General features: G+C 46.6%; 1 protein-coding gene across 1 annotated transcript in view; it reads right to left on the reverse strand.

The window, feature by feature from the left end:
* Window positions 1-599: 599 nt before the first annotated feature.
* Window positions 600-12,427, reverse strand: part of cacna1ab (calcium channel, voltage-dependent, P/Q type, alpha 1A subunit, b) — a gene marked incomplete at its 3' end in the record, with an annotated part of 276,793 nt that continues 264,965 nt past the window's right edge. Inside the window, exons 48-51 of the mRNA XM_080443643.1 lie at window positions 10,350-10,385; window positions 3,757-3,958; window positions 3,213-3,460; window positions 600-1,349 (exon numbers count right to left, since the gene is read on the reverse strand). Coding sequence (XP_080299769.1) covers window positions 600-1,349; window positions 3,213-3,460; window positions 3,757-3,958; window positions 10,350-10,385 — 1,236 coding nt within the window. The remainder of the gene's footprint in view (window positions 1,350-3,212; window positions 3,461-3,756; window positions 3,959-10,349; window positions 10,386-12,427) is intronic.

Below are 12,427 nucleotides of genomic sequence, written 5' to 3' on the forward strand. Positions count from 1 at the left end.
CGTTTACAGTAGAAGATCGGGCTGGCGATGGGCCGCCACAGGTCTGACATGACTGGCCAGTTACACGACAGCCGGGGAGAGGCGCTTTCGGAGGCTTAACGAATCAGCCCTGGCCACTTTACATTGACATGTTCCACCCCTTCCCTTTCCTTCTACAGCCTGGCCTTGCTGGTCAAGCAAAGAATACTGGGTACTGTAGTTCTGAAGCAGAGAGAGAGAGAAGGGCTTGGGGGGGGGGCTATGTTGTCTGTCTCTGTTCTTCATGTTTGTGTGTTGCTCTGTCAGTGAGTCGTTTTAGAGTCCCACACATACACACACACACACACACACACATACACACACACACTTTCATGCAGTGTGTGAAAGGTTAGCAGCGCCACCACTCAGCCCCCCTCCGAACCCCTCCATTCGAACCCCCCCCCCCACATCTTAGAGTCAGAGGGGTGGAGGTAGAGGGATTAGAGGAGGGACAAACCTCCTCCTCCACCCCCTTCATTTTGTCAACAAAAGTCTAGAATCCAAGGCCAGAGGATGGGAGGCCGCTACTCCTCTCCTCTCCCCTCGTCTCGTCTCCTCGTCTATCGCTCCTCGTGGGTTTGCTAGCACCAGTCGTCCTCGTCCGTCTCGCTGTAAGGTTCGTGCAGGCCCTTGCGGGGCCCTCGGGCGTGCGGGGCCCTCTGGTGGTGCGGATGGGGGGGTCCGCCGGGGGGCGGGCCGTGCCGGTGCGGCGAGGGCGAGTTTGAGCGGTACCCATTGGGGACCCTCCGTGGGTGCGGGTGTGGGGGCGGAGGGGGGCCGTGTCGGGCAGTCCTGGGGGAGCGGGGGTGGGGGTGAGGGTGGGGGTTCCCCCCGTGCGGGTGCGGGTTGCCGTGGGAGAGGCTCTGCTCGTAGGCGGGCGGCTCGTGGTGGCGCTCGTACTCGTAGTCATGCTCGTAGAAGGGGCCGTCCCCCTCCAGGCTGTCGCCAGGCGGCGGGCCGCTCCAGCGGCCTCTGTGAGGGGACCTGGGGGAGCCGTGGCGGGAGGGCGAGCGCGGGGACTGGTGCCTGGGGGAGCGTGGGGAGCCGTGTCTGGACGAGGACCCCCCGTGGTGCTGAGGGGAGCCGTGGCGCGACGGGGGCCGATGGCCGTGGTAGCCCCGGTCGAGGTCCGGTGGGGAGAAGTGTCGCGGGGAGGGCGAGCGGAGGCGTCCGGGCCCCGGGGGGCCGTAGCTGGGCTTGCGGACCGTGGGGGAGTAGGTGACGTGCGGACGGGGGACGGCGGGGGTCGGGGGCAGCTGGCGACGTCCTCTCCGCGGGGTGCTGGTCCCCGAGGTGGAGGGGACGGGGCTGCCGCTCACCGAACTACTGCCCTACAGCAAAATGTAAACAAGGAAAATCAAACCGCACCACCACAACAACAACAACAACAACAACAAGCACCACAGAGACCAGGAGAGATAGAAAGATAGAATAGGAGAGAAGAAGAGGAATATAGATAGAACAAGAGATAATGGAGAAAATAGATATAGAAGAGATAAACACAATTGAACCATCCATAAAACACAGCGATGAGGCAAAATATTAACACCAAGAAGCCACACGTCACGTCACATTGAGGAATAATGGACAGAGAGAGAAACGGTGACAAAGGAAAAACAAGAAAGCGTAACACAAAAAAGAGAGATTGATATCCATAAGTAAGTGTACGTGAAATGACACAGAACTCTTGGGCTTATTGTTATCTGACTGTATAAATCCACACGCTAAGCGATGCACATCTATGGCTTTCACAGTGACTTTACATCTTGTCTAATAGGGTGAGGGCTGAGTAGAGCATAAATAAAAGTATTCTTCTCAGATACTGCATGTGCTCCAATGATCACGACTGGCACATTGTACTTACTATATGTCAAGGTAAGATGCATGCTGGGACCCAGAGGAGAACGTGTTTCATGCTGAAACAACTTAACCCATTAAGACCGGGAAAGCCTCTGTGTCATTTTAAGACTTCTTTGGCTATTGAAAAATAGCAGATATACAAGCTCATAGCGCGGCACTGAGTGCCACACTATGAGCTTGTAGATCTGCTATTTTTGAAAAATGAATTGTGAAAATGTGTTCAAATCTTTGAATATATATACATATACTTTTAACGAAAATCTTTGCTTCTGGGGGGCGGGGGGAAAATACATATCATTTTGGGTGGTCCTTGAAACGAAAGAGTTTGAGAACCACTGATATATATATATAGCAACATAAGTTAATTTGGATTTAGAAGACATTTGTAGAATCCCCAGAAGCAAAGATTTGAGTTAAAAATGTTCGCTTTAAATATATATATTCAAAGATTTGCAAAAATGTTCACAATTTTTCTAAAAGAAATAGCCAAAGTATAAAATAAAGGTTAAAGTGGTTACACAGATCTGCGAGTTTTCTGAGACAAAATGTAGTTGTCCACTAATAGACTTGAAGTCATTTGCGAATAATTATGGTTTGTCAGTGCCTTCTGGGGCAAAGTACATATTCTTTTCAAAATTGAATGTCTTTAATGCCCCAACCTTGTGACAGACATTTTAACACCCCCCCCTTTTCTCAAGAAAATAATGTTAAAGTCCCCCTTTTAATGAAAAAGAAAAGAAAGAAAAAGGATCAAGACCTTAAAAACAAAACAGGGGGGAAAAAAGGGGAAAAAAACTGTTGATGCCCCTGCTTTGGAGGCTCAGTCCTGGCATGCATCTATGCATATTGAGCACCATTTGTAACTCTGAGAGTGTTCAAATATAAATGTACATTTGTACACTCTGTTAAATTAGGATACCGTTCCACCACTAGATATTACACTTACAACACCCCTGTTGCATACGGTTAGTTATTTCCCTGATTCACGTTTAAGAGGCAGCAATCACGTAGTTTGCAACATTGTAACGTGATGGCTGTCTCCAAAGAATTTAGTTAGGGGAAAAAAATAGAAGCAAACATGGATAATGGTGGCTAGGTAAGCCACCATTATTACGAGACAATTCTGGTTTTGTCAGGCCGAAAAAAATATGCAAAAGTTATTCCTCACTTTTTGAAAAGGTGAATTATTTTCTTTTCATTATTCGTTTTCATAAAAGTTTTATTCACGTATATACCCTTTAACACTTGGAATTTTACTGTGTAAGGGCTGATTCAGCACGAAGAAGCTGCCACTGATAATTCATCATATTTGCTCGGTTTGTCTGGTTGTGTACCTGTCTGTAGCCGGGTCCGTCGGGCCCCTCGCTGGGCGAGCGTGACCACTGGCGGTCCCGGTCGTGGGGATGCCGGTGGGGGTAGTCGTGGCGTTCGGGACCGTAGCGCAGCTCCTTGTCCACGGAGCCGTGGTGGTGGTGGTGATGATGGTGGTGACGGCGGTCTTTGGCGCGGCCGCGTTCACGCTCGCGCTCCTTGGGCGGGAGGTCTCCCGACTGGGTGGTGGTGCTGAGGTCTGTGCCCAGGCCTGGGGGGGAAGATGCTGGGGGGGTTACCTTTCACTTTCCAAATATTCTACCATGGCAGAATAGATAAGAGTCTTCAAAAGGGGGTCACAATTACAATAGGGGGGTCTGACACGGTCCGTCTGCCGGCCAGCCCTCTCAATAGCAAATGTTTATATACTGTAGGATGAAAAGTGGACAGAAATACAGCAACGATGATATACATACCTGTGTGTGCGTACGCGTGTATGTGTGCGCACGCGTGTGTGCGTCTGAGTGGGTGTGTACGTGTGTGTGCGTGTATAAGTGAGAGAGCTACCTGTGTCTGCGTCAGTGTATCTGGTCAGGGAGCGCTGGGAGGTGCGGTGGCTCCTGTCTCGGTGTCTGCGTCCTCCTCCGTGCCGGGCGTCCTCAGACACCACCCTCTCCAGGGAGTAGTCGTCCAGCCTTACCCCGCGGCCCGAACGCCCGTGGACCAGGCTGGAGGTGGAGCGACGCATGGGACTGGTGTCTGTGATGGTCTGTGTGAGATAGCAGGATAGAGAGAGGGAGAGAGAGGGAGAGAGAGGGAGAGAGAGAGAGAAAGAGAGAGAGAGAGAAAGAGAGAGAGAGGCAAGCAGGTAGAAAAGAAAGTGACAAGATAAGATGAGAGGAGAGAGTGAGAGAAGGTGGGGGGGAACAGATGAGATGGGAGAAAGGAAGTGAGTCCTCAAAACATCCTGAAACATCAAATCCATTATTCATGATGAGCAAAGACTCACATTAATAAACAGCAGCTTATGTACGGATATTTGTCAGATTGTGTGTGTGTGTGTGCTTGTGTGTGTGTGAGTGAGTGAGTGAGTGAGTGAGTGAGTGAGTGAGTGAGTGTGTGTGTGTGTGTGTGTGTGCGTGTGTGTGTGTCTGTTTGTCCAACACATAATAATCAGACTGGGGTCAGAAATTCTGCCATTTACAATACTTTGTGTTAGTTTTAACCTGCTTGTGGCACCAGACGGGTGGGCTTACATCATCCAGGCAAGTAATGGCAGGTGAGATTACAAAATGGCAGGTACGATTACAAAAAATGGGTTTGCAAGATTTTTCTGGCACTCATTGTCAAAGCAGGTTAAAATAACCACGAAGTGTGTTTGCAAATGCGCAAAGGTCTGAATGATAACAGCTTATGGCTGCTCTATGGCCCACTGGAAGCCAGACGTATGCCTCGTGTTGTGCAATGTGTTGCTTGACAGAAATAACACATTTTCAAACAAATAAAGTGTTGATGCACCGTGTTGATGCCCACGTTAGCATAAGTTCGGCTTTAGCATTCACAGACCTAATGCTGTAGTTGCTCACATGTGGAACTACAGAGCCTTTGACAAGCACATTTACTAACCATGCTTTCCCCCTGAAACGGGGAGAGAGACATACAGAGAGAGCGAGAGCAAGAGAGTGTCAGAGAGAGAGAGAGAGAGAGAGAGAGAGAGAGAGAGAGAGAGAGAGAGATTAAAGAGGGGGAATAAAGAGAAATCCAGAAGAAAAGGAGAGGAAAGGAATATAGAGTAAGCAAGCATGAAGGCGGGGCATAGATACCATGCCACACATGCACAAGGCGGCTATTAGACAATACACAAAGCCTCATTTATACACGTGTAGCGCGATGGCAACGCTTGTCGCAAAGAACAGATCTTCGTGATAAAATAGACCATATTCACACGGCGGCCATTTTGGAATTTAACATCGAAAGTGCCACCCCCTTTGCCGTGGCAACGGGGATGGCATTTCATTAACTTAATAGCAATATGGCCGCCGTGTGAATATGAACTATACACTCTATCGGAGATCTGGCCTTTCCGGCAAGCAACACCGCCGTACCATGGAGTATAAATGATGCTTAATAGAGCATCACCTACATTCCATATCCCTGTAGAGCAGCTTCCTGGCATTCCGAATATCTCATAGACCCTCACTTCTCCCATATGACAAAGCACACAGGTCAGTCTACAAGCAGCAGGCCAGATGGAGACTCAGACAAACCCGACGGGGTTCAACCTCTCGCTGCTTGAACTTCCACACTACAGCATCGAGACGCCTTAAATGATGGGCAGCCTCACGCAAGCCATGCATGCCCTTCACCAAGCCCACGGCTCAGCATTGCACGTGTTGTGCCCCCTCACACACAAACACACACACACACACACACACACACACACACACACACACACACACACACACGCACACGCACACGCACACGCACATACGCACGCACGCGGGCACGCACGCGGGCACACACACGCACGGGGGCACGCACACACCCTTTGTACGCTGCCACTAAAAAGCTGTCACACCAGAGGACATGGTATTGGATAACAGCGTTTGGCTAAAGCCTTGCTCCGTCTTGGCAGCACAAAAACAACTTCTTCATCACATCGCACGTCGAAGCTCTGCAATATCAATCATGCATGAGAAACGGCATGCCAACAAGGTGCCAGTATTTCACTATACTGCGTCGCCAACAGTTCACGACAGACAGCTCATGCTTATAGATCATTCACTGTTGATCCCATCAGCAATACAACAGGCCAAGAAGACATACCCACACACAAATACATATTTATGCAGCATACACCCGTACGCACTGGCACACACACAAATGCACACGAGCACATACTGTATGCACAGACACACACAGACACACGCACACGCACACACACGCACGCACGCACACGCACACACGCACGCACACGCACACAAACGACATACAAGCGAAACCCTGGGGCAACTCTTCGTAAAACACATAAAATGGAGAGCAGCTGTAACACAGGCAAACACGGGACAAATAGAAAATGAGAGAGAACGAGAGAGACAGAGAGAACGAGAGAGAGAGAGAGGTTGGGGCAGCACACAGAAAAGATCAGGATGATATGAGAGGATATAAAAGAGAAAGAGAGAGGGGTGGTTTGACCAGACGGTGGTCAAAAAGTGCTTGCTTTAGCACATAAGCAGGCAAACAAGGCAATTAGTCATTAAAAAAAAGTGTTTGCAAATACTATGTGACCCAGGCCTGGGCGAGAGGCTGATCTAGGGTTGCCAACTATACCTTCTCTTTAAATGAGGGACACCCACCCAGCCCTTTACCCAGAAAAATATAAGATCTCACTGTATGTACAGTACAGTTTTTGTATATCATATTAACAACCCGTATAGTATTATGTATATGAGCTGTTTGAACTAGATGTGTGTGATTGATTCCCCAAAAATAAGCAACAAAGCATGTCCCTTATCAGGTCAATGATGTTTCAAGACGTGAGATGAGAAGGAAGATGTTTAGACCAGATCTGGGTCAAATAGTAAATAATAGATAATATTTCTCCTCTGTTAAATACAATAGAGTGCTACAGTTTATATTCCTAAAACCCGAATTTTAACCTGATGGTCAAGATTCAACTTATCCCCTGAGCAAGCAGGCAGGCTCTATTAGCTCAATGGTAAAAATGTCAGCACTTGCGCACGAAACCGGGGTAGAAGAGGAAAGTTACATAGTGCAGCTTTAATGCAGAAAACAAGGTTGTTTTGCAAACCTAAAGGGCTGTCCACAACAAGAGTGATATAACTATGATGTAAGCGTCCACACTGATGAGCTATAATGCTCTGTAAACATGTTGAACATGAGCCATGTGGCCAACGTAAATTCGGATTGGATTTTGATTGACTGGCAGTGTTTCTATTGTTTCATTAGTCTCGCAAGCCAGACTGTTGCCTCCCACAATTTTCAAATGCTTCCGTCATACAGTCTGGAGCACGGAAGCTAGCAAAATTATCAAGCGATAAAGCGGATGTGCATGACGCCTCCTCCCCACTTCCGTTTCGTCTTTACAAATGTATCCGAATATAAATCAAAATCATCTAAGCATATATACCTTGCTGCTTAGCAAAATTGGGAATGAAAAAAAATGTAAAGATATTTTAAGATCAGTGTTAATTTTGTTGACTAAAACTAAGACTGAAAGACAAAAAGACAAAACTTTTGATATTTAGTCGAGTAAGACTAGACTAAGACTAAACAATTTCAGAAGACTAAAATAGGACTAAAACTAAATGGCGTGTTATTCAAAAGACTAAGACTAAGACTAAATCAGGATTTGCTGTCATAATGAACACTGTTTAAGATGTAAACGGATATGACGAACGGAGATTGTGGAATAGTTAGTCAAAATGTCTTTGAAAGTGATCTCAAAGATATCGTTCACCACCGTCTGTCGTTGTCTTTAAGGTTGTGGTGTGGTTTTTTAACCACTTGAACCCCAGCATCCCTATTCTGCGGGGAACATTAGCTAAAAATAGCATGATCTAGCGAAGATTGGCTATTTATGGCAAAGAGATTTGGTGTTGACAGAAAACAGCGGTCCAAGTACCGTTGTAACTCAGGTCTGTTTTACTAAGACTACAGAGGCTTTAAGTGGTTAAACAACATGTTTATAGTTATCTTCATACATAGTTATCGTTCTTGATGTGGACCGCCCTCAAGCCTTTGTTTGCTATAGAGCCTATTGTCTTTGTTTATTTAAAACGCAATGCAAAACCTCCATTGGAAATGTGTGGTGGAGGTAACAGACACTGTAGCACTCTACTAATGAATAATAGTAAAAACAAAAATCTTGACATTTTACTCTCCTGCCTAGTATAACGTTGCTGTCGGGGACAGAAACCTCTTAACTCCATATTCTAACTGTTTGTGTTTTCTTTCGTAAAATTAACGCCCTACTTGATCATACTACAGCGTCACACAAAAGCATCAAAAGTAGCAGATCTACAAGCTCGATTTGAGCTTGTCGATCTGCTACTTTAGCTATTTCTAAATTTGAATCCTGAAAAGTCACAGTTTGGGATATATGAGGTTTCCACCCCGACAGAGACGATATGTCGTGTAGTATATATGTCACAGGGAAAATGGCATTCCAGGGAAATTGACAGGGGAGCGCTTGTTTTATAGGCACGGGGTGGTGCTGCGAGGCGGGGCTTTGATGCGAGGACGACGACCACAACAACAACATACTAACCAGGAAGCTACGCTAGGGAAACGCTGAAAATAAAATGGATAATATGAGAGAAATACTCAAGTAAAGTACGAATACCTCAAAATTGTACTTGAGTAAATCTACTTTGTTACTTGCACCACTAGTACAAGCCTCAGTGGCGCACTTCGATAATCATTGGACTCCCCACCCACTACCACTGGGAGCCGGGGTTTGACTCCAGCTTGGGACATTACTTTTTCAAACAACCGCGGACTACTTTTTTTTCGCTGATAAAGTATAGTTTTGGACCATGACGGAAGGCGCTCCGACTTAGCAGACCTTGAGGCAGAGGAGTCGCGCCCGAGCGCCTCCAGGCGCGAGTGCCCGCGACGACCTGCCGATGGTCTGCTAGTCGACTTAAGCGCCGTCCGAGTTATGTACCGATAGGCACAGAATCGTAAATGATGTTGTGTGGGGACTGCGTTTGCCCCAAGTGCCACTCACTGCACTAACATAGCCCGCCAGGCCCGCCCCCTGGAGAGTGTGTGTGTGTGTGTGTGTGTGTGTGTGTGTGTGTGTATGTGTGTACACGCGCGCGTGTGCGCATGCGTGTGTGCGTGCTGGTTTGTGCATGCGTGCGTGTGTGGTGTGGGGCTCATGTCTGGCTTGCATTGCCCTCTAGCGTTGATTCTACAGAATTGCATGAGGGGCATGAAAACAAGCGTACCCCTTTCAATTTCCCTGGAATGCCATTTTCCCTGTAACATATATATACCTGGTGATGTCATCATGGACATTATGGGAACTATACTGAGCAGAAAGTGCTACTTAAGTCTGAGAGTGTAAAAATGGGTTTCAGAGTTCACTTTCAGAATCAAATTACTATTCAAAAGTTTAATGGTGTAGAAAGCAAAATGTCAAGAATTTATCTGAAGGCACGAATTGATATAGAATAGAGTACCAAAGTACAGATGTAAAAATCATGACCTTGTGTCATGAAGATTTTTTTCCATTTAAAAAATCCCATTTTACTCACAATGATTACAAAGCATCAACTGTGGAAAAAGTACAATTGTATCCAAAACGACTACAATTCTCAGGCTTAAAAATGACCTAATGACTACATCTCCTTTTACAGATGCGGGTGCCATCCGGTGCCACCAGCGCACACAGGCAGTGTTGCATTGTATTTTCTCTTTCTGTAGGAGTGCTAAAGTTGTCAGTTCTCACTTGTTTCATCAAAAAAAGCTACCGTAAATCAAGGGTTCCCGAACCTCTCAGGCCGCAACCCCCCAAAATAATCATATTTGAACTGGGGACCCCCTACCCTGACAAGCACTTGGAATTGAGTGAGAAAACAATGTTGCACATAATAATTTGGGGACCCCCCTGGGGTTCCCGACCCCCAGTTTGGGAGCCACTGCCGTAAATAATCAATCAAACCCACTAAATCTAAGGAATCTCAGGAATGTTTGTGATGGAGCGTGACGTGCTTCAGAGGGGACAGTGATTTCCTCCCGGATAATTGTAGATTTACAACCATACTTCCGGGTAAAGCCACAGAAATATTACAGAGCCATCTCCCTGACAGAATGCTTGGACTTATTATATGTGATAAAAAAATAAAATAAAATGGGATTTCTGAATGGATAAAAAAATCTTCATGACCCAGGGGGCGAGGGTTTTGATGTCAGACTTCAGTACTCTATTATAGGTCTGAGTTAATAAGGAGAGAGAGAGAGAGAGACATATAGAGAGAAAGAGATAGAGACAGAGAGAGAGAAAGAGTGAGAGACAAACAGACAGAGACAGACAGACAGAGCGAGCGACAGGGACAGAAACAGAGAGAGAAAGAGAGAGAGAGAGAGATAGAGAGAGAGAGAGCGCGAGAGAGGGAGAGAGAGGTACATACACTGAGGTTATTTCCACGAGGTCTGTGTCTTCTCCGCTGCAGAGCAGGCAAACACAGATTGTGTGCAGCAGAGTGGTGTAGCATGACACACACACACACACACACACACACACACACACACACACACACACACACACACACACACACACACACACACACACACACACACACACACACACACACACACACACACACAGGCACGCGCACGCACAGTGCACATACAAAAGTGAAGAGCAAAACACACACACACGCAAACACACACAGCGGAGGCCCAGCGCAGCAAAGCCACCCGGTCCCGTAAAGGAGAGAGAGAGAGAGAGAGAGAGAGAGAGAGAGAGAGAGAGAGAAAGAGAGAGAGAGATGGATGAACAGAAGGAATGTGAAAAGGATTGAGGTGAGATTATAGATGAATGGAATGAGGAGAATGTGGACAGAGAGATGGAGGGAGGGATGGATGGACAGATGAAAAGAGGAGGGAGAGGTAGGAGGGAGGGAGGGGTGGGATGTGGGGAAGGAGGGGAGACAGAAGGGGGAAAGCGAGTGTAAAAAGAAGAGAAGTAGAGAGAGAGAGAGGGAGAGAGAGAGAGAACACAGTTATTAGGGCACACAAATAGGAGTGACGTGGGTAGAGAGGCCACACGAGACACGCAGAGGACAATATATAACATGGACACATGCGCACGTGAACCTGTGCACACGCAGCCACACATACATACTGTACGCACGTACGCACACACGCACGCACAGTCGCACACACGCACACACGCACACACTTACCGCGCCAGCGTGTGCACTCTGTAGGGCAGAGCAGTGTTAGAAAGACAGTGAGTAAAAGTGTGTGGAAACACACACACACACACACACACACACACACACACACACACACACACACACACACACACACACACACACACACACACACTCACACACACATTCGTTTGTTCGTTCATGTACACATGTTTTGAATTCTTTCCAATAATAATGACCTACTTAAAGCGACCAGGATAACTACATGATGAGTTTTCAAACGTATCAAGCCTTTCATATTTCTGAATGATTAACTCTATTCTAATGAACATGACTGCTTATGAACATATTGGACAGCCCTGGCATCAAGGCTGGACTCAGTTCACTTAAAGCACTTCAAAGTGAATCTCAAGTAAAGCAATTCAAAATGCTGTTTGTTGGTAAAAAAAATTATAAAAGAGAAAACATCCACTCTTAAATATATTAATCATGTAATATAATATGTAGCCCTCTTTTACCCCTCAGTGTTTTTAAAGTTGGAAGAAAATCTAAAATGTTCTTGCTGATTCTGTCTTTAAACTAATGAAAGTGGGTTACTGGGATTGGAACACTAAACCACCTAGTGGCCATCTGCTGTATTTTGAAATGACATTATATCGTTTGCTGTCGGGCAGAAACATTGTATCTCCAAATTAATAGATAATATAAATACATTGAACATAAATGAATTCCCTACTTCATAATACTACGGTGTCACACAAAAGAGTAGCAAGAACAACCGATCTACAAACTCACAACGTGTCGTGAGCTTGTAGATCTGCTATTTTTACTTTTTTATTTAATCTTGAAGTGAAATTGAAAGTGGACAAGCGGACAAACAAGGTTTCCACCCGAACGCGCCGATATCCCCCCTCCTCCCGCCTCACTCAAAAACAACACACACACGCGCACACACACACGCGCGCGCGAGCGCGCGCACGCACAAACAACATGCACGCACGCACGCACGCACGCCAACAGTGAATTTGGCAAACCATAACAGAACATAACACAGCATATTAGTATATTAGTTTGTATTTGTGTCCCTTCCTATGCTGCATTCAGCTTCAACCTCATCATATTTCCATCGCAAGACGGGGTCGCTCGCCGATAAACGGCAAGCGTCTTTTCAGCAAGCGACACCGTCGTTGTGACAAACAATAAAACCAGACAAGAAGTAGCTGTGGCCACAGTAACACACAGCACAGGACAGACACACCAAGGATTGAATGGCAATGGAGGAGGATGGGGTTGACCATGACAGGGAGTTAAAGGAGCAGTTCACCCAAATA

The sequence above is a fragment of the Gymnoscopelus braueri genome, assembly GCF_963280865.1.
Source record: "Gymnoscopelus braueri genome assembly, chromosome: 2".
NCBI classification, from domain to species: Eukaryota; Metazoa; Chordata; class Actinopteri; order Myctophiformes; family Myctophidae; genus Gymnoscopelus; species Gymnoscopelus braueri.